We start from the raw sequence: 19,355 nt of genomic DNA, 5'->3' as shown, positions 1-19,355 counted from the left end.
AACCTTACAGTATGGGAGAATATATTTGTAAATGACAGATCTGATAAAGGCTTGACATCCAAAATATATAAAGAGCTCACCCACCTCAACAAACAAACAAAAAATAATCCAATTAAAAAATGGGCAGAGGAACTGAACAGTTCTCCAAAACAGAAATTCAGATGGCCAACAGACACATGAAAAGATGCTCCATATCGCTAATTATCATAGAAATGCAAATTAAAACCACAATGAGATATCGCGTCACACCAGTAAGGATGGCTACCATCCAAAAGACAAACAACAACAAATGTTGGCAAGGATGTGGAGAAGGGGGAACCCTCCTACACTGCTGGTGGGAATGTAAATTAGTTCAACCATTGTGGAAAGCAGTATGGACGTTCCTCAAAATGCTCAAAATAGACTTACCATTTGACCCAGGAATTCCACTTCTAGGAATTTACCCTAAGGATGCAGCACTCCAGTTTGAAAAAGACAGATGCACCCCTATGTTTATCGCAGCACGATTTACAATAGCCAAGAAATGGAAGCAACCTAAGTGTCCATCAGTAGATGAATGGATAAAGAATATGTGGTACATATACACAATGGAATATTATTCAGTCATAAGAAGAAAACAAATCCTACCATTTGCAACAACATGGATGGAGCTAGAGGGTATTGTGCTCAGTGAAATAAGCCAAGCGGAGAAAGAGAAATACCAAATGATTTCACTCATCTGTGGAGTATAAGAACAAAGGAAAAACTGAAGGAACAAAACAGCAGCAGAATCACAGAATCCAAGAATGGACTACCAGGTACCAAAGGGAAAGGGACAGGGGAGGATGGGTGGGTAGGGAGGAATAAGGGGGGAGGGGGAGAAAGGGGGTGTTATTATTAATATGCATAATGTGTGGGGTGGGAGAAAGGGGATGGCTGTGCAACATAGAGAAGACAAGTAGTGATTCTACAACATTTTGCTATGCTGATGGACAGTGACTGTAAAGGGTTTTACAGGGGCGGACCTGGTATAGGGGAGAGCCTAGTAAATGTAATATTCTTCTTGTAATTGTAGATTAATGATAACAAAAAAAAAAAGAGGAAGGGGGACTACTCCCTGATAGGATAAAACTAACTGCAAATCAACAATTAATGCATGCTTTACATATCCTTAATTTTGATCTTTTAAAGGGTGTCAGATGATCAGCTATGGAAGTACATTTTTCTGATAATATTCCTTTCTCATAAAAAAAAAAAGTAGTTCCTGTGTGGTGATCTCCAATAGGTTCTTCACTATGGTATAAAGGTCATATCAAAGTGTGGGCAAAGGGTTTGTTTGTGTTTATACAGAGGATCAAAGCCTAATTTGGCTACACAGAAAACGAATTAAGATACCATATGAAGAACTTCCAACATCAACATCCTCTGGAAGAGTCATTCCAGAAGATGATCATCAAAAAAGTTCAACAAAGATCCTGGCACTGCTGCAGTTGTAGCTGCAGTCATCCCTCTGGTTCCTGGACTTGCCATTGGAATGAAGAAAGAGATATCTAAGCTGGCCTGTGCATACAGTAAAACAACAAATTTGACTGAATCTATACTGTCGGAACTCAACCAAGAATTAGGAGAAGTGCAAGCTGTAGTGCTCCAAAATCGTGCGACTATAGACTATCAACTGTTAAAAGAATACACGGGATGTGAACAGTTCGCAGGAATGTGTTGTTTTAATTTGTCTGATTTTTCTCAAACTATTCAAATTCAGTTAGACAATATCCATCATATCATTGATAAGTTTTCACAAATATCTAGGGTATCTAACTGGTTTTCTTGGTTTCACTGGATATGGCTGGTAATTCTAGGTCTGCTTTGGTTATGTAGCTGTATTCCTATTATGTTAATGTATGTGTGCAATTTAATTAGTAGTTTAAAACCTATACATGCTTATGTTACTCTACGAAAAGATATGTCAAAGAAATAATCAATCTTCCCATGTTTTCTTCTGTCTGCTACTTCTATAGCTTTTCTTCTTCCTTCCTAATTACAACCCTTTAGAAGAATTAGTGCCTCATATCGAAAATTACTGAGTATCACAATTCGTCCAAGTGGTAAAGATACCTCAAGACAAATGCTGGGCATAGAAGCCACAGGGCATAAATCTGCAAAGAAGTAAAAAGCTAACCTTTACAAACAATATGGCTTCTCTCTCACTTACCAACTTTACATTTCCCTGTATGGCCTTGGAAGATGACTGGTTAGCCAGAGACGGGTAAGATTCCTCAAGGGAGGAACAACCTAAGACAGGCACAGTTGCAGGGGGGCCATCAGGTGAGAAATTGGGTACCAACAGAGGTGAGGCTTAGAACCTCACCCCCCCATTTTGAGAGAAATCTTCTGCATCCGTGGATGTTTTGTTGCCCTTGTCTATCTTGGATTAATACTTAGTCTATAGGCACAGACCTGATCATCTACATTTGCCCTCTTAGAGCACTAAATTATGTTTTCTACCTTTATCTTGCATCTACTTACCAATTCAGCATTTTATTAAAAAAAATAATAATAATAAGGGAGAAATGTGGGATTCACATATAAATCAAGTATAAAAATCAAACGAAGAATCATACCTGACTTGATTGTTTATAGTTCATGACGCGTGATCAAAACCGAAAGTTTCTGTGATATGACTGCCCTTGCACTGTTCACCATGTAAGAACTTATTCACTATGTAAGACCTTGTTCACCATGTAAGAACTTGTTTATTATGCTTCAGAAGATTGGAGACTGTTGAGATATAGGCTTGGGGTTGATTAACGACTGTGCATTGAGTCCCCTATACAGAATTTTATTGTTGTTAACAACCATTTGATCAATAAATATGAGAGATGCCCTCTCTAAAAAAAATAAAAAATAAAAAAAATTAAGTGTTTTCATTTTCTTTGAATAATACCCAGAAGTGGAACATCTGGATTATACAGTTCTACTTTTAGTTTTTTGAGAAACCTCCATACTCTTTTCCACAAGGGCTGTACCAACTTATTCCCACCCATAGTGCATTTGGGTTCCCTTTTCTCCACATCGTTACCAACACTTCTCATTTCTCTTTTTTCATAATGCCAATTCTGACAGGTGTGAGATGACATCTCATGGTTTTGGTTTGCATTTCCCTGATGGTTAGTCATGGTGAGCATCTTTTTATATGCTTATTGGCTCTTTGTAATTCTTTATAGAAATGTGGGATTATTTTTCTTAACTTATCCTTCTGACAGTTCATTATTGGTGTTAGGTTAAAAAAAAACAATCTTTTTGTTGTATAGACTTTGTATTCTGTAACTTTACTAAATTCACATATTAGTTCTAACAGTTTGTCAGTGAGGTCTTTACAGTTTTCTGTATATAAAACCATGTCATATGTAATTAGTGACAGCTTTACTTTGTTCTTTCCAATTTGGATGCCTTTCATTTCTTTTTTTTTTTTTTGCCAAATTGTTCAGGTTAGGACTATACTGAATAAAAGTGGTATGATTTGGCATCCCTGTCTTTCTCCTAACTTAAGGGAAAAGGTTTCAGTTTCTTACTGCTGAGTATGATGTTATTACCTCTGGGTTTGTCATATATGGCCAATATTTTCTTGTTGAAGTTTTAGTCCTTCTATACCCACTTTGTTGAGGTTTCAATCATAAATAGATGTTGAATTTTGTTAACTTTTCTGCATCTTTGAGATGGTGATCATGATTTCTATTATTCATTCTGTCACTGTGATGTATCACTGATTGAACTGTCATTGATTTGTGGATGTTGAGCTATCCTTGCAACCCTTGAATAAATCCCACTTGATTATGGGATATAATCTTTCTAATGTATTATTGAGTTCAGTTTGCTAATATTTTGTAAAGGATTTTTTCATCTGTGTTCTTCAGGGATATAGGCCTGTAATTTTTTTATGGTGCCTTTGTCCGGTTTTGTTATTGGACTAATAGTGTCCTCATAAAATGAGTCTAGAAGCGAGGGGGAGGAGCAAAGATGGCAGCATGAGCAGGACAGCAGAAATCTCCTCCCAAAAACATATATATTTTTGAAAATACAACAAATACAACTATTCCTAAAAGAGAGACCAGAAGATAGAGGACAACAGCAAGGCTACATCTATAACTGCAAGAACCCAGTGCTTCATGAAGAGGGTAAGATACAAGTCGCGGCTTGGCAGGACCCAAGCGACATCCTTACTCCAGCTCTCCAGCAGGAGGAGAGGAGTCAGAGCAGGGAGGGAGAGGGAGCCCAGGACCGCTAAATACCCAGGCCTAGTCATCTGCACTGGGAGCACAGACATACAGTACGTGGTGTGCTGGATACTAGGGAAATGAGACAGTAAAATCTGCAAGCAGGTTCCCACAGCTGGGGCCCCAGGGACAAAAGAAAAGCAAGTGCTTTTTGAAAGTCTTAAAGGGACTGGAGCCTCACAGCTGGATGGGAGCGTCTGGGCACACTCTACCTGGCAGCTGGGAATCCCGGGGAACACCAGGCACCCTAGTTTCCTGGGCAGCAGTGTAGCTCTGAGGCTCCTCACAGCGATAAACAGCATCCCGCCTGTTCCCCCTCCGGCGTGGCCCAACCATACCAGAGCAGCAGTCTGAAAGTGGCCATGATCACAGCAACTGCACGAAGCTTACTCCACAGCGGCCCGGGCAAGAATCAGAGACCCTGTCTGTGTGCAGCTGCCGAGTACAAGCGGCTAGGGGTCACCGTTCTCCCAGGAAAGGAAGGCCATGAGCAAGTGGAAAGGGACGTGGTTCTCCCAGCTGGCACACACGGTCAACTGCCCATGACTACCTCTATCGCCATGAAAAGGCAGAAGAATTTGATACAGACAAGAATAACCCAGACATCCTCCCCTGAGAGGGAAACTGGGGAGATGCATTTAACCAATCATCCTGAAAAGAATTTAAAATAAAAGCCATAACCATGCTGATGGACTTTCAGAGAAATATGCAAGAGCTAAGGAAGGAGAATACAGAAATAAAACAATCTCTGGAAGGACTTAAAAGTAGAATGGACGAGATGCAAGAGGCCATTGATGGAATAGAAATCAGAGAACAGGAATACAGAGAAGCTAAAGCAGAGAGAGATAAAAGGATCTCCAGGAATGAAGGAAAATTAAGAGAACTGTGTGACCAATTGAAATGGAAGAACATCTGCATTAAAGGGGTACCAGAAGAAGAAGAGAGAGAAAAAGGAATAGAAAGTCTTTGAAGAAATAACTGCTGAAAACTTCCCCAAACTGGGGGAGGAAATCGTTGCTCAGACCACGGAAGCACACAGAACTCCCAACAGAAGGGACCGAAGGAGGACAATACCAAGACACATATTTAAAATGGCAAAGATCAAAGACAAGGACAGAGTATTAAAGGCAGCCAGAGAGAGAAAAAAGGTCACCTACAAAGGGAAACCCATCAGGTTATCATCAGACTTCTCAACAGAAACGTTACAGTCCAGAAGAGAATGGCGTGATATATTTAACGCAATCAAACAGAAGGGCCTTGAACCAAGGATACTGTATCCAGCACGATTATCATTTAAATACGAAGGAGGCTTTAAACAATTCCCAGACAAGCAAAAGTTGAGGGAATTTGCCTCACACAAACCACCTCTACAGGGTATTCTAGAGGGACTGCGCTAGATGGAAGCACTCCTAAGGCTAAATAGATGTCACCAGAGAAAATAAAATCACAGCAAAGAAAGCAGACCAACCAAATACGAACTAAAGGCAAAAAATAAAATGAACTACCCACAAAAGCAGTCAAAGGAAATACAAAAGAGCACACTTAATATATAAAGAATGGAGGAGGAGGAATAAGAAGGGAAAGGAATAATCATCAGACAGTGTTTATAATAGCTCAATAAGTGAGTTAAGTTAGACAGTAAGATACTAAAGAGGCTAACCGTGAACCTTTGGTAATCGCAAATCTAAAGCCTGCAATGACAATAGGTACATATCTTTTAATAATCACACTAAATGTAAACACACTGAATGCACCAATCAAAAGACACAGAGTAATAGAATGAATAAAAGAGCAAGACCCATCTATATGCTGCTTACAGGAGACTCACCTAGAACCCAAGGACATGCACAGACAAAAAGTCAAGGGATGGAAAAAGATATTTCATGCAAACAACAAGGAAAAAAAAGAAGGTGTTTGCAGTACTAGTATCAGACAAAATAGACTTCAAAACAAAGAGTCACAAGAGATAAAGAAGGACATTATATACTGATAAAGGGGTCAATCTAACAAGAGGATATAACTATTATGAATATATATGCACCCAACACAGGAGCACCAACATAAGTGAAACAAATACCAACAGAATTAAAGGAGAAAATAGAATGCAATGCATTCATTCTAGGAGACTTCAACACACTACTCACTCCAAAGGACAGATCCACCAGACAGAAAATAAGTAAGGACACAGAGGCACTGAACAATACACTAGAACAGATGGACATAATAGACATCTACAGAACTGTACACCCAAAAGCAAAAGGATATACATTCTTCTCAAGTGCGCATGGAACATTCTCCAGAATAGACCACATACTAGGCCACAAAAAGAGACTCAGTAAATTCAAAAAGACTGAAATTCTACCAAGCAACTTCTCAGAACACAAAGGTACAAAACTAGAAATAAAGTGTACAAAGAAAGCAAAAAGGCTCACAAACACATGTAGGCTTAACAACATGCTCCTAAATAACCAATGGATCAATGACCAAATTAAAATGGAGATCCAGCAATATATGGAAACAAATGACAACAACAACACAAAGCCCCAACTTCTGTGGGACACAGCGAAAGCAGTCTTTAGAGGAAAGTATATAGCAATCCAGGCATATTTAAAGAAGGAAGAACAAACCCAAATGAATAGTATAAAGACACAATTATTGAAATTGGAAAAAGAAGAATAAATGACACCTAAAGTCAGCAGAAGACAGACATAATAAAGATCAGAGAAGAAATAAACAAAATTGACAACAATAAAACAATAGAAAAAACCAATGAAACCAAGAGCTGGTTCTTTGAGAAAATAAACAAAATACATAAGCCCATAGCCAGACTTATAAAAAGAAAAAGAGAATCTACACACATCAACAGAATCAGAAATGAGAAGGGAAAAATCACGACAGACCCCACAGAAATACAAAGAATTATTAGAGAATACTACAAAAAACTACATGCTAAGAAGCTGGAAAACTTAGAAGAAATGGACAACTTCCTAGAAAAATACAACCTTCTAAGACTGACCAAGGAAGAAATAGAAAATCTAAACAGACCAATTACCAGGAACGAAATTGAACTGGTAATCAAGAAAGTACCCAATAGCAAAACTCCCAGGCCGGATGGATTTACCGTGGAGTTTTATCAGACATACAGAGAAGACATAATACCATTCTTCTTAAAGTTTTCCAAAAAAAGAAGAGGGAATACTTCCAGACTCATTCTATGAAGCCAGCATCACCCTAATACCAAAACCAGGCAAAGACCCCACCAGAAAAGAAAATTACAGACCAATATCCCTGATGAACAAAGATGAAAAAATACTCAACAAAATATTAGCAAACCAAATTCAAAAATACTTCGAGAGGATCATACACTATGATCAAGTGGGATTCATCTCAGGGATGCAACAATGGTACAACATTCGAAAATCCATCAACATCATTTCCACCACATAAACAAAAAGAAGTATAAAAATCACATGGTCATCTCCATAGATGCTGAAAAAGCTTTTGACAAAATTCAACATCCATTCATGATAAAAACTCTCAGCAAAATGGGTACAGAGGGCAAGTACCTCAACATAATAAAGGCCATAAATGAAAAACCCACAGCCAACATCATACTGAACAGTGAAAAGCTGAAAGCTTTGTATCAAAGATCGGAAACAAGACAGGGATGCCCACTATTCCCACTGTTATTCAACACAGTACTGGAGGTCCTAGCCACGGCAATTAGACAAAACAAAGAAATACAAGGAATCCAGATTGGTAAAGAAGAAATTAAACTGTCACTATTTGCAGATGACATGATATTGTACATAAAAAACTCTAAAGACTCCACTCCAAAACTACTGGAAATAGTATTGGAATTCAGCAAAGTTGTAGGATACAAAATTAATACACAGAAATCTGTGGCTTTCCTATACACTAACAATGAACTAATAGAAAGAGAAACCAGGAAAAGAATTCCATTCACAATTGCATCAAAAAGAATAAAATACCTAGAAATAATCCTAACCAAGGAAGTGAAAGACTTATACCCCAAAAAATACAAGACATTCTTAAGAGAAATTAAAGAGGACACTAACAAATGGAAACTCATCCCATGCTCTTAGCTAGGAAGAATTAATATTGTCAAAATGGCCATCCTGTCCAAAGCAATCTGCAGATTCAATGCAATTCCTATCAAATTATCAACAGTATTCTTCAATGACCTGGAACAAACAGTTCTAAAATTCATATGGAACTACCAACGACCCCAAACAGCCAAAGCAATCCTGAGAAGGAACAACAAAGAGGAGGGATCTCGCTCCCCAACTTCAAGCTGTACTACAAAGCCACAGTAATCAAGACAATTTGGTACTGGCACAAGAACAGAGCCACTGACCAGTGGAACAAAATAGAGTCTCCAGACATTAATCCAAACATATATGGTCAATTAATACATGATAAAGGAGCCATGGACATGCAGTGGAGAAATGACAGCCTCTTCAACGGCTGGTGTTGGCAAAACTGGATAGCTACATTTAAGGGAATGAAACTGGATCACTGTCTAACCCCATACACAAAAGTAAATTCAAAATGGATCAAAGACCTGAAGGTAAGCCATGAAACCATAAAACTCTTAGAAAAAAACATAGGCAAAAATCTCTTGGAGATAAACATGAGCGACTTCTTCATGAACATATCTCTCCGGGGAAGGGAAACAAATGCAAAAATGAACAACTGGGACTGTATCAAGCTGAAAAGCTTCTGTACAGCAAAGGACACCTTCAACAGAAAAGGTATCCTACCGTATGGAAGAATATATTCATAAATGACAGATCCGATAAAGGGTTGACATCTAAAATATATAAAGAGTTCACGCACGTCGACAAATAAAAAGTGAACAAGGCAATTAAAAAATGGGCTGAGGAGCTGAACAGACAGTTCTCCAAAGAAGAAATTTAGATGGCCAACAGACACATGAAAAGATACTACACATCACTAGTTATCAGAGAAATGCAAATTCAAACCCCAATGCGATATTACCTCACACCAGTAAGGATCGCCACCATCCAAAGGACAAACAACAAATGTTGGTGAGGATGTAGAGAAAGGAGAACCCTCCTACACTGCTGGTGGGAATGTAAATTAGTTCAACCACTGTGGAAAGCAGTATGGAGGTTCCTCAAAAAGCTCAAAATAGAAATACCATTTGACCCAGGAATCCCACTTCTAGGAATTTACCCTAAGAATGCAGGAACCCAATTTGAAAAAGACAGATGCACCCCTATGTTTATCGCAGCACTATTTACAATAGCCAAGAAATGGAAGCAACCTAAGTGTCTATCAGTAGATGAGTGGATAAAGAAGATGTGGTACATATATACAATGGAATATTATTCTGCCATAAGAAGAAAACAAATCCTACCATTTGCAACAACATGGATGGAGCTAGAGGGTATTATGCTCAGTGAAATAGCCAGGCGGAGAAAGACAAGTACCAAATGATTTCACTCATCTGTGGAGCATAAGAACAAAGCAAAACTGAAGGAACAAAACAGCAGCAGACTCACAGAACCCAAGAATGGACTAACAGTTGCCAAAGGGAAAGGGACTGGGGAGGATGGGTGGGAAGGGAAGGACAGGGTGGGGGAAGAAAAGGGGCCTTACGATTAGTATGTGTAATGTGGGGGGTGGGCACAGGGAGGATTTTGCAACACAGAGAAGACAAGTAGTGATTTTACAGCATCTTACTACGCTGATGGACAGTGACTAATGGGGTATGTGGCAGGGATTTGGTGAAGGGGGGAGTCTAGTAAACATAATGTTCCTCACGTAATTGTAAATTAATGATACAAAAAAAAATGAGTCTGGAAGCATTCCGTCCTCTTCAATTTTTTGGATCGAATAATTTGAGGATAGGTATTAACTCTTCTTCAAATATTGGTAAAATTCACAGGTGTAGCCATATCTGGAATTTTTGTTGGGAGGCTTTTTAATCATTGAATTAATCTCTCTGCTAGTAATCAGTATCAGATTTTTCTAATTCTTCATGATTCAGTCTTAGAAGAATGTTTCTAGGATTTCATTCATTTCTTCCTTGTTATCCATTAGTTGACATAGAATTGTTCATAGTAGTCACTACTGATCGTTTGTATTACTTTTGTGGCAGTTTTAACTTCCCTTCTTCCATTTCTGATATTTGAGCCCTCTTTCTGAGTTTAGCTAAAGGTTTACTTTAGTTTCACTGGTCTTTTCTATTGCCTTTTCAATCTCTATTTCATTTATTTCCACTCTGACCTTTATTATTTCCTTCCTTCTACTAACCTTGGGTTTCATTTGTTCTTTTTCTGATTCAGTATAGATTAAGATTTTTCATTTCTCTTGAAGTAGGCCTGTATCACTATGAAGTTCCCTCTTAGAAATGCTTTTGCTAAATCCCAGAGATTTTAGAAAGTTGTATTTTGAGTTGTCTCAAGGTATGTTATTTCTCCTTTGACTTCTTAATTGACCCATCAGTTGTTCAGCAGCATGTTGTTAAATTTCCACATATCTGAGTTTTTTCCAGTTTTCTTTTTGTGACTGATTTCTAGCTTCACACCATTGTGTTCTTGATATTATTTCAATTGTCTTAATTTTCACTGACACTTGTTTTGTGGCCTAACATGTATCTGTCTCAGAGAGGAGAAATGTACACATGAAAAGAATGTATATTCTGCTGCTTTGAGTGGTATGTTCTGTATCTATGTATTAAGTTCAGCTGGCCTAATGTGTCATTTAAGGTCAATGTTTCCTTATTGATTTCTGTTTGGATAATCTAGCTATTTATGTATATGGTGTATTAAAGTCCCCTATCATTAGTATATTGCTATCAATCTCTCCCTTTAGGTCTGTTAATATTTGCTGATATATTCTGGGGCTCCTATGTTGAGTGCCTAAATATTTACAATCATATATTCTTGATGGATTGATCCCTTTACCATTATATAAAGCCCACTTTGTATTTTATTAGTCTGTTTTGAAGTCTATACCTACTCTAGCTTTGTTTTGGTCTCCATTTGTATGAAACATTTTTTGTCTATCCCTTCAATTCCAGCTGTTTTCTTACATACGAAGTTGAGTCTCTTGTATTGGCATATAGATGGGTCTTCTTTTTTATCCATTCATCCACTCTACATCTTTTGACTGGAGAATGTAGTTCATTTACACTTAGGGTAATTATAGATTGTATGCACTTAATGCCATTTTGTTCATTGTTTTCTAGCTGTTTCGTAGTCTCTCTCTGTTCTTTTCTTCTTCTCTTGTGGCTTAATGCCTTTCTTTAGCATTATGTCCATTCTCATTACCTTTTATGTTGTCTACTATAGGTTTTTGTTTTGTGGTTACCATAAGGATTATATATATCAGCCTATGTGTATACCAATCTATTTTAAATTAAATGAACATATTCTAAAACTACATTTTTACTCCTTCCCATACTTTGTTTTAGATGTCACATTTTACATCCTTTTATTTTGTGTATCCCTTAGTTATTGTAGTTATAATTATTTTTACTACTTTTGTATTTTAACCTTCATGCTAGTTTTATGCTTAGTCCATTACCTTTACTATACATTTACTTTTACCAGTGAGATTTTTTACTTTCATGTTTTCTTCTAATTAGTGGCCTTTATTTTCAGCTTAAGTCTCTTCAACATCTTTTGTAAGACTAGTTTAGTAGTGGTGAACCCCTTTAGTTTTTGCTTCTCTGGAAAACTTTTTCTTTCTCCTTCCATTCTGATGATAACCTTGCCAGGTAGAGTATTTTTAGAGTTTTTTGCTTCCAGCACTTTGAATATATCTTGCTACTTCCTTCTGGTCTGCAAAGTTTCTGCTGAAAAATATGCTGATAGTCTTTTGGGTGGTTTCCCTTATACATAACAAGTTGTTTTTCACTTGCTATTTTAATATTATCTCTTTAACTTCTGACATTTAATTATAATGTGTCTTGGTGTGGATCTCTTTAGGTTCATCTTATATGGAACTCTCTGGGCTTTCTGGGCCTGGATTTCCTTCCCCAAGTTAGGAAAGTTTTTCAGCCATTAATTCTTCAAATAAGTTTTCTATCATTTTCTCTCTCTCCTCCTTCTGGGACCCCTATTATACAAATGTTTTTCTGCTTGATGTTGTCTCATAGATCCTGTAAGCTATCTTCACTTAAAATTTTTGTTTTCTTTCTGCTACTCTGTTTCAGGGAGCTCCACTCCTGTCTTTCAGGTCACTGAGATCCTTTCTTCTGCTTCATTCACTGTGCTTGAATGTCTCCAATGTATTTTTCTGTTTAGCTATTGTACTCTTCAGCTCCGTGACTTCTGTTTGGTACTTTCTTGTATTTTCTATCTCTTGGTTGAAGTTCTCTCCGTGTTCATCCATTTTTCTCCTGAGATCTGTTACGATTATTACTTTCAATTCTTTTTCAGGTAAATTACCTATCTCTGTTTCATTAGGGTTTCACTGGAGTTTTACCTTGTTCTTTTGTTTAGAACATATTCTTCTGTTTCCTCATTTTGCCTGACTTTCTGTTTCTTTCTGTGTATCTTGCAAAACAGCTACCCACTTTTGAAAGACTGGTCAAAGGAGGACCAGGGATGTTTCAGCTGGCTGTCTATGCAGTGCCCTGGGGGTAGTAGCTTGCCAAGAACTGTCTCTGATTGTTTCAGTCCCATGGCCCAGAAGTGCAAGCCCCCCTGGTCACCAAAGCCAGGCATTCCAAGAGGTATCTCACGTGTGGATTGCATGCACCCACCACCTTTGGCAGGGCTGCAGGGGAGGTCTGGGCTGAGGCAAGCCCACCTGCTAGTTTTGGTAGGGTAGGGCCATGGGGAAGCACCATCCTGGAAAAGCCAGCCTGCCAGATTTGTGGGGGCAGGGTTGGACCAGGGTGAGTCATCACCAGGTTTAGCAGGGCAAGCAATACTAGCAAGGTAGAGAGTAAAAATGGTACCATCAGCACCACCATCCCCTGTTCCAAGGTCCCCTGTCCTTCCAACAGGTGCTTTCAGCTTAGTCAATGAATCTCCTTCACATATAATCTAGGTGCTTTTCAACCTGCTGCTTTTGTGCTTTAAGAGCAGAGTCTGTTCCTTACAGTCCTTTGGGTCCATTGGACATTAAGTCCATTGGTTTTCAAGCTAGACATCTCTGTCTCTTGTCTCTCTGGTGTGGGTCCCATGGGTTGGGGTGCCTGATATGGATGCAAACACCCCACCCCTCCAGGATACACTCTGTATTTGTGAAATCCCTCCTATGGACTGATGCAGCACATGTGGGGTTCTTGGCAAGATAGTGTTTCTGCCTCTCCTACCCACCTAGATGTGGGCTTTTCATCACTTGTTGTGGAGAACCTGTTCAGCTAGTCGTCAGATCTTTTCAGAGAGAATTATTCTATATGGAGCTGTTGATCTGGTGTGCCTATGAGAAGCAAGCTCAGGGCCTTCCCATTCTTTCACTACAAGATTTCACTGTACTAACCCTGAAAAGGATAACCCTGATTTTAGATGAGGAACACAAAGTACTTGCCTTTCCAGTCTTCTCCATGCTTCTGCAACTAGTGCTTCAACTAGTGGGTCACAAGCCTCAATAGCAAACCTCAATAAAATTAAGAGAAAATAATTATCCATACATAAACATTTCAAAATTATTAAAAACACACATACAGTGAGAATTACAGTACAAAAGTAAACCTCAAGTTAATATACTCTTATACAGTCAACCTTATTTCTGGTCCATTGCCATTTCATCATTCTGATTTCTTCACACAATCTAATAAATATTTACACTTTATCCCATGCCTCCCATCCTTTTATTCATTATAATGCCCTCTACTGAACAATGAAAATGGGTCCAAAGCATTTTTATAGTTCTTAATACATACTGTACCACCAGCAGCAAATAAGAGTTCCTCTTCTAACATACCTTCACTAACAATGGCTATTTTACATAATTATTTAAGCTACATATACTATATATTTTATGTTTAAAAATCTTTTTAAGCAATTTCTACACAATGTTAAGGCTATAATATTTTGTCTCCTAAAAGTCAAAGACTTTCAGGTTAAGTCATGAAGTAAAATCAAACTACTCGCCATTTTAAAAACTTACACACAAAATTATATTTTACTCTTGAAATCCCTTCATTACTAAAATATGACTTAGGAGAAAAATACAGAAATGCAGTGTTTAGGCAAATCATCACCAAGCAGCATTTTTTCATCTGTGCCTGACAGATATTATTAGTCTTTTGAGGTGTTCAAAACAATGTTTTGTAGTTAAGTAAGTTTGGAAACTGCCCTCACTTAGAGATTCACAATACACATTAACATCTCTGAAGAGTCCTGCAATAAAGACCTAAGTTTTATCTGAGTCAGCATTTTCTAAACTAACATGACCACTGATAAAGCAAAATTGGTATCTTGTCCATTATCATTGCATACTCTTTTTAGGTACCTCAGAGAAAAAACTATGCAATCTGAAAAAGACCACAAAAAAGGTAAGTCACTCTTTTTTCAGTCTGACACCAATCCCCAAAATAAGTAAAGCCTTATGCCCCTTTCCTGTATATGCTGACTGCCTACAAAAGCAACTGTATCTCTGCTTTGTACAATGCTGACATCTATCTTAAATAGCTCCCTAAGGTTGCACAATCATGTGAGAAAACTGCTGCTTTTCCACCAATGGGACAAATAAACAGACAATTGTAATTTTTGTGTGCTTCTCTATGTACTTGCTGAATCCTTTACTTAGGGAATCCAGTTCTTCTGTAGGCTGAATTCCCTTGCAAACAATGTAAAATGTCTATTCAAATTCTTTCCCAGCAAAATTGAGAAATGATTAACAAATAAAAATTATATATATTTAGGTTGTACAATGCCCTACTTTTTATATACATATACATTGTGAAATGATTGACACAGAGAATATATTCTAAAGATCTTAAAAATAGTAAATGATCAGGGAAACTATTTACAAAAAAATCCCACAACCCACGGTTTTTATTTTAAAGAGATTTTTAGATAATTAAAATATAAAAATACAATCATTTCTACAAAATCTAAAAGTACATTGCTTACCGTTGTGTGATGTACAACACATTCACTAGGGTACCATCATTCATGAATTTCATTTTACTTGTTGTTAAATTGTGAAGAGTAAGAAACTGGGGATGGTCTCTGATACATTCAACATATTTTAACAAGTTGGTTTTCCTCTTTCGAAACTGCCAAAGTATATTAAATGCATATTCCACTTGCTTCTCTGAAAGTATGGCTTTGTTTTTTTCAATAAGATCAAAGACTTGCTCTTCATCTGTACACTTATTCATCTGGCTAATTAATGGTTCGCAACTGAAAGGTCGAAATTTAAACACTCTCCAGGAAAATGGACAAATAGCTCTTAGGCGAAGCATGTTTGTAAACAATGAGTCTAGAAAAAATGTATTTTTTCATTTACATCACAAATTTTCTTTGGTAAAACCATTTGCAACTAGTAGTCAGGTGAAATATGCTGGTAAAAAAATAACTGTTTTTCCTTCATGTATTTTGCTTCCATTATGATGACTCCAAATCTCATTCCAATATGCAGCTTCTGTGAAAGGATTGGTTTAACATGACTTTGCTTATATTGTTAATATCAAATTAATTACAAAATACAAATTTAAATAACAAGTTTTTATGCATTAACTAGAGACTTTATTCTTAATATGACCCAGATGGTAGGATCTGCTCCAAAACTTAATGCCCCAGGAAAAGGGGCTCCTTTCTGCACTCCACTTAAAAAGAATGTTTGCTAGTTTTCAGATTTGACCATAAAAGCAGAAAGGAAAAAGAAATCCCAAACTGAGTACTGTCTTTCCAATAAAAGAGTAAAATTGCTTGCAATAAGAAAATATATAATCTTCAAAGTTTCTACAAAGAGTAGCCATTAATTAAGAGCTATAATTGTTGAAAAAATTATTTTTCTGAATTATAGTCTCTGGCATATTTGCTTTCAGGATAATTTCTTGTCCCTTTCTCTTCATACTCTAAAAGAACAAACAATTTAATCACTACCTTAGTGTTTAACCAATGAGATGAGTAAAGCTCTAATCAGGTAATATGAAGAAATCAAACAATGTATCAAGATATGGTGAAGCAACATAAGAACCAAAGATAAGTATGAGAAAGAATTGTTTTAAAAACATTATATATGTTTATACTTCTGTGTGAGAAACAATGATTAGAAAAGCTAGGACTAAAATCATATCTAACACTTCTGCACCTTTTTAGAAAAGAATCTTAAAATACATTATCCCAATAAATTCTCTCAACCTGCGAAGCAGATAATTCACTTGCATTTTACAGATAAGAAAAGCTAGGTTCAGAAGGTTAAAAAAACTATTCTAGTACTAATGAAGCTAGGATAACCAACCAGTTCTTTTGACTCTCAAATCGAACAAGCCTTACTATAACAAACCAACACCTAATGATTGCCTCAGACTCTTCTCTAAGGCTATGCCATGCTGTCCATTAAAGAGAAAAAATGATGAGAGAATAGTAGCTTTTGTGGCAATGGGTATTGCATCCTCATCCAAGCCGACCGGGGTCACACACATACACAAAAAGCCCTGCACAAATTTAAAGGTATCGTTAAGATTCTCCTGAGTACCCACAATTTAAAGGAAAGCAGCTCAGTGGTTAGAATACCAAGGTGCCACTGTGTTGTACGCTGGGAACCAACATAAGATTGTGTATCAACGATAATTCGATTATAAAAAATGGATAATACCAAGGTGTTAAATCCCCTGCTCTGTCTCAGCTGACTGACCCTGGAAAGTCGCTTAACGAAAGGTGGAGCCTTGGTACTGACACAGGGACCATGGGTGTAGTCAGAGTAGGTTGAGGGCCTCCAGAAAAGGCAAGGCAGGATATTTGCAGTCAGAGCAATGTAACTCCATGTATGGAAACCCCCTACTAAAACTCTGTGAAACATTCAGCTCTAGAGTCATTCTTCAGTGAGATCAGTTAATATACCCCAGATAAAGAAGAGCAGCACATGTTTTTATTATGCTAATCATTAATAATCATGTGTAAGATTCACTTTAACATGCTAAAAGGCCCAGGCCTATGTGCTGTCCTTCCTCCTTCAAATCTGATGAAGTGATTTTGCAAACTTGGGCAAACTTATTTAGTATGCAGGCCCAGCCATAAACAACACAGTAAAAGGCAAGTGGGATTCCACCTTAAAGATAAAATTGCATTTTAATACCCAAGAAGTTAAGATGTTAGAAATTCTTAACTTACTCTTTAGCAAACAATACCTCAGCCCTCCTTGGGAGCTGGGCAGGTGGCCTTGTTTCATATGCCCCCAGACCAAGATGCTGGTATTTCAGGGAGAAATCAGAGGTGAAAGTTGCTCTTGTTAAGTTAATTCTAAATATTCACGTACTACCTAACCAGTCCACACCCCTAAGCTTTCACATTTTCAAAAATCCTCAACTGCCTATAAAACCCCTAGACAACGCACCACCCCAGACTCTCTTGACCCCTCCTGATGTGAGCCGGGAGCTCTGTCCTTTCACTTTATCTCTAAATAAAAGCCTGTACCTTGCTCTCCTACCTTGAATGTTTGTGAAGCCCATTCTTCGGCTTCGTGAACAAGAACTCCGGCATCAGTACTATAAATGAGACAGGAACCAGCTGTGAACAGATACAGTGGAGTTTAAACAGCGACGGCCTCTGCCACTGACGGACATGCTCCGCGCCGGTACACTAGACGAATGACTGGGTCTCAGGGTCCACGGCTAGGAGTGGGCTCAGTGCTGCCCACGTCCGCCGCGCTTGACAAAAACGCAATACTCGGAAGGAGTACCTTAGTTTCTCAGTCGAACCCTGAACACCCGGCTGAACACGTGCCGTTTGTAAAAAGAAAACCTGCTACCAGCTACCCGACCCTGATTTGGGGTCAAAGTCACCCCTCAACGCCCTGCTACTTTTCCGGTGGATCTCGGGATAGGATGGTTATGATAGCTCGGATGTCAAGACTATTCCTGGGCCCTAACAAGTGCCCCGACGGCATCACCCATCCTTCCCTCATATCCCAGAGCTTTTAGCTTTTCTTCGAGATACATCACCTTTCGTCGCGGGCGTCAGTCCCAATACAGGAAAAAGACGACAGGACCCTGCGAGCACGCAGAAAAGCACGCACTGCGCGCCCCTGGGATGTCGCGGAAATGGCGAAAGCTTAACACAGCATATGCGTCTAACGGAATTCTGGGTATTGTAGTCCCTCACCGGGAGAGAGGCGGGGGCGGGCAGGTTTTTAAACTCTTCTAGTTCCTTTAGGTCAACTATGTGAGGTTTTCTTCCATTCTGTGGAAGACTGATATTTTTATAATATGCAATAAAAATGAATATTTAAAAAGTAAACATGGAAAAGACACGTGTGGAGTTTTTTTTTACAATATTCAACGTATATGAAATAACTGTCAAATGGCTATAAAAGTATCTTAAGTCTTACTCCCAATTTCTGCACTTTTATCACAGCGAGCAGGGGCCAGTCCTTAGCCCGCACTTTTCTTTTTAAACAACCTCATTGATAAATAATTTACACACCATAGAATTCACCCATTTACAGTGTACAATTCCATGCATTCATAAGATACATATTTACATAGAAATAACATGAGAACAATATTAAGGTAATCATTTAAATCTACACCCATAAAATTATATTAGCTGAAGAATTTACACCATGAAGAAGCATCTTTTTTTTTTTCCTTTTTTTTTTTGAGAGGGCATCTCTCATATTTATTGATCAAATGGTTGTTAACAACAATAAAATTCAGTATAGGGGGGTCAATGCTCAATGTACAATCATTAATCCATCTCAAGCCTAACTCTCGTCAGTCTCCAATCTTCTGAAGCATAACGAACAAGTTCTTACATGGTGAACGAATTCTTACATAGTGAATAAATTCTTACATGGTGAACAGTACAAGGGCATTCACACAGAAACTTTCAGTTTTGATCACGCATTATGAACTATAAACAATCAGGTCAAATATGAATTTTCGTTTGATTTTTATACTTGATTTATATGTTGATCCCACAT

At 37.9% G+C, this 19,355-nt stretch overlaps 1 protein-coding gene across 5 annotated transcripts in view; it reads right to left on the bottom strand.

Moving 5' to 3' along the window:
* The window catches only part of FASTKD1 (FAST kinase domains 1), a 64,958-nt gene extending 46,463 nt beyond the window's left edge, over positions 1 to 18,495 (bottom strand). For 3 of the 5 annotated variants that reach the window (XM_036995027.2, XM_073218727.1, XM_073218726.1), the window contains exons 1-3: positions 18,376 to 18,495; positions 15,338 to 15,851; positions 13,788 to 13,856 (exon numbers count right to left, since the gene is read on the bottom strand). In XM_036995027.2, the coding sequence (XP_036850922.1) occupies positions 13,788 to 13,856; positions 15,338 to 15,672 (404 nt within the window). In that variant the 5' untranslated portion in view covers positions 15,673 to 15,851; positions 18,376 to 18,495. Of the gene's footprint in view, positions 1 to 13,787; positions 13,857 to 15,337; positions 15,852 to 17,861; positions 17,942 to 18,375 lie in introns of those variants that run through there. The other 2 variants (XM_073218725.1, XM_073218728.1) reach the window with 2 other exon arrangements.
* Positions 18,496 to 19,355: the final 860 nt, after the last annotated feature.

This window comes from Manis javanica, chromosome 12, assembly GCF_040802235.1.
Source record: "Manis javanica isolate MJ-LG chromosome 12, MJ_LKY, whole genome shotgun sequence".
Classification (NCBI taxonomy): domain Eukaryota; kingdom Metazoa; phylum Chordata; class Mammalia; order Pholidota; family Manidae; genus Manis; species Manis javanica.
Note: the sequence above shows the minus strand (reverse complement) of the source record. Positions and strands in the feature narration are given on the sequence as shown.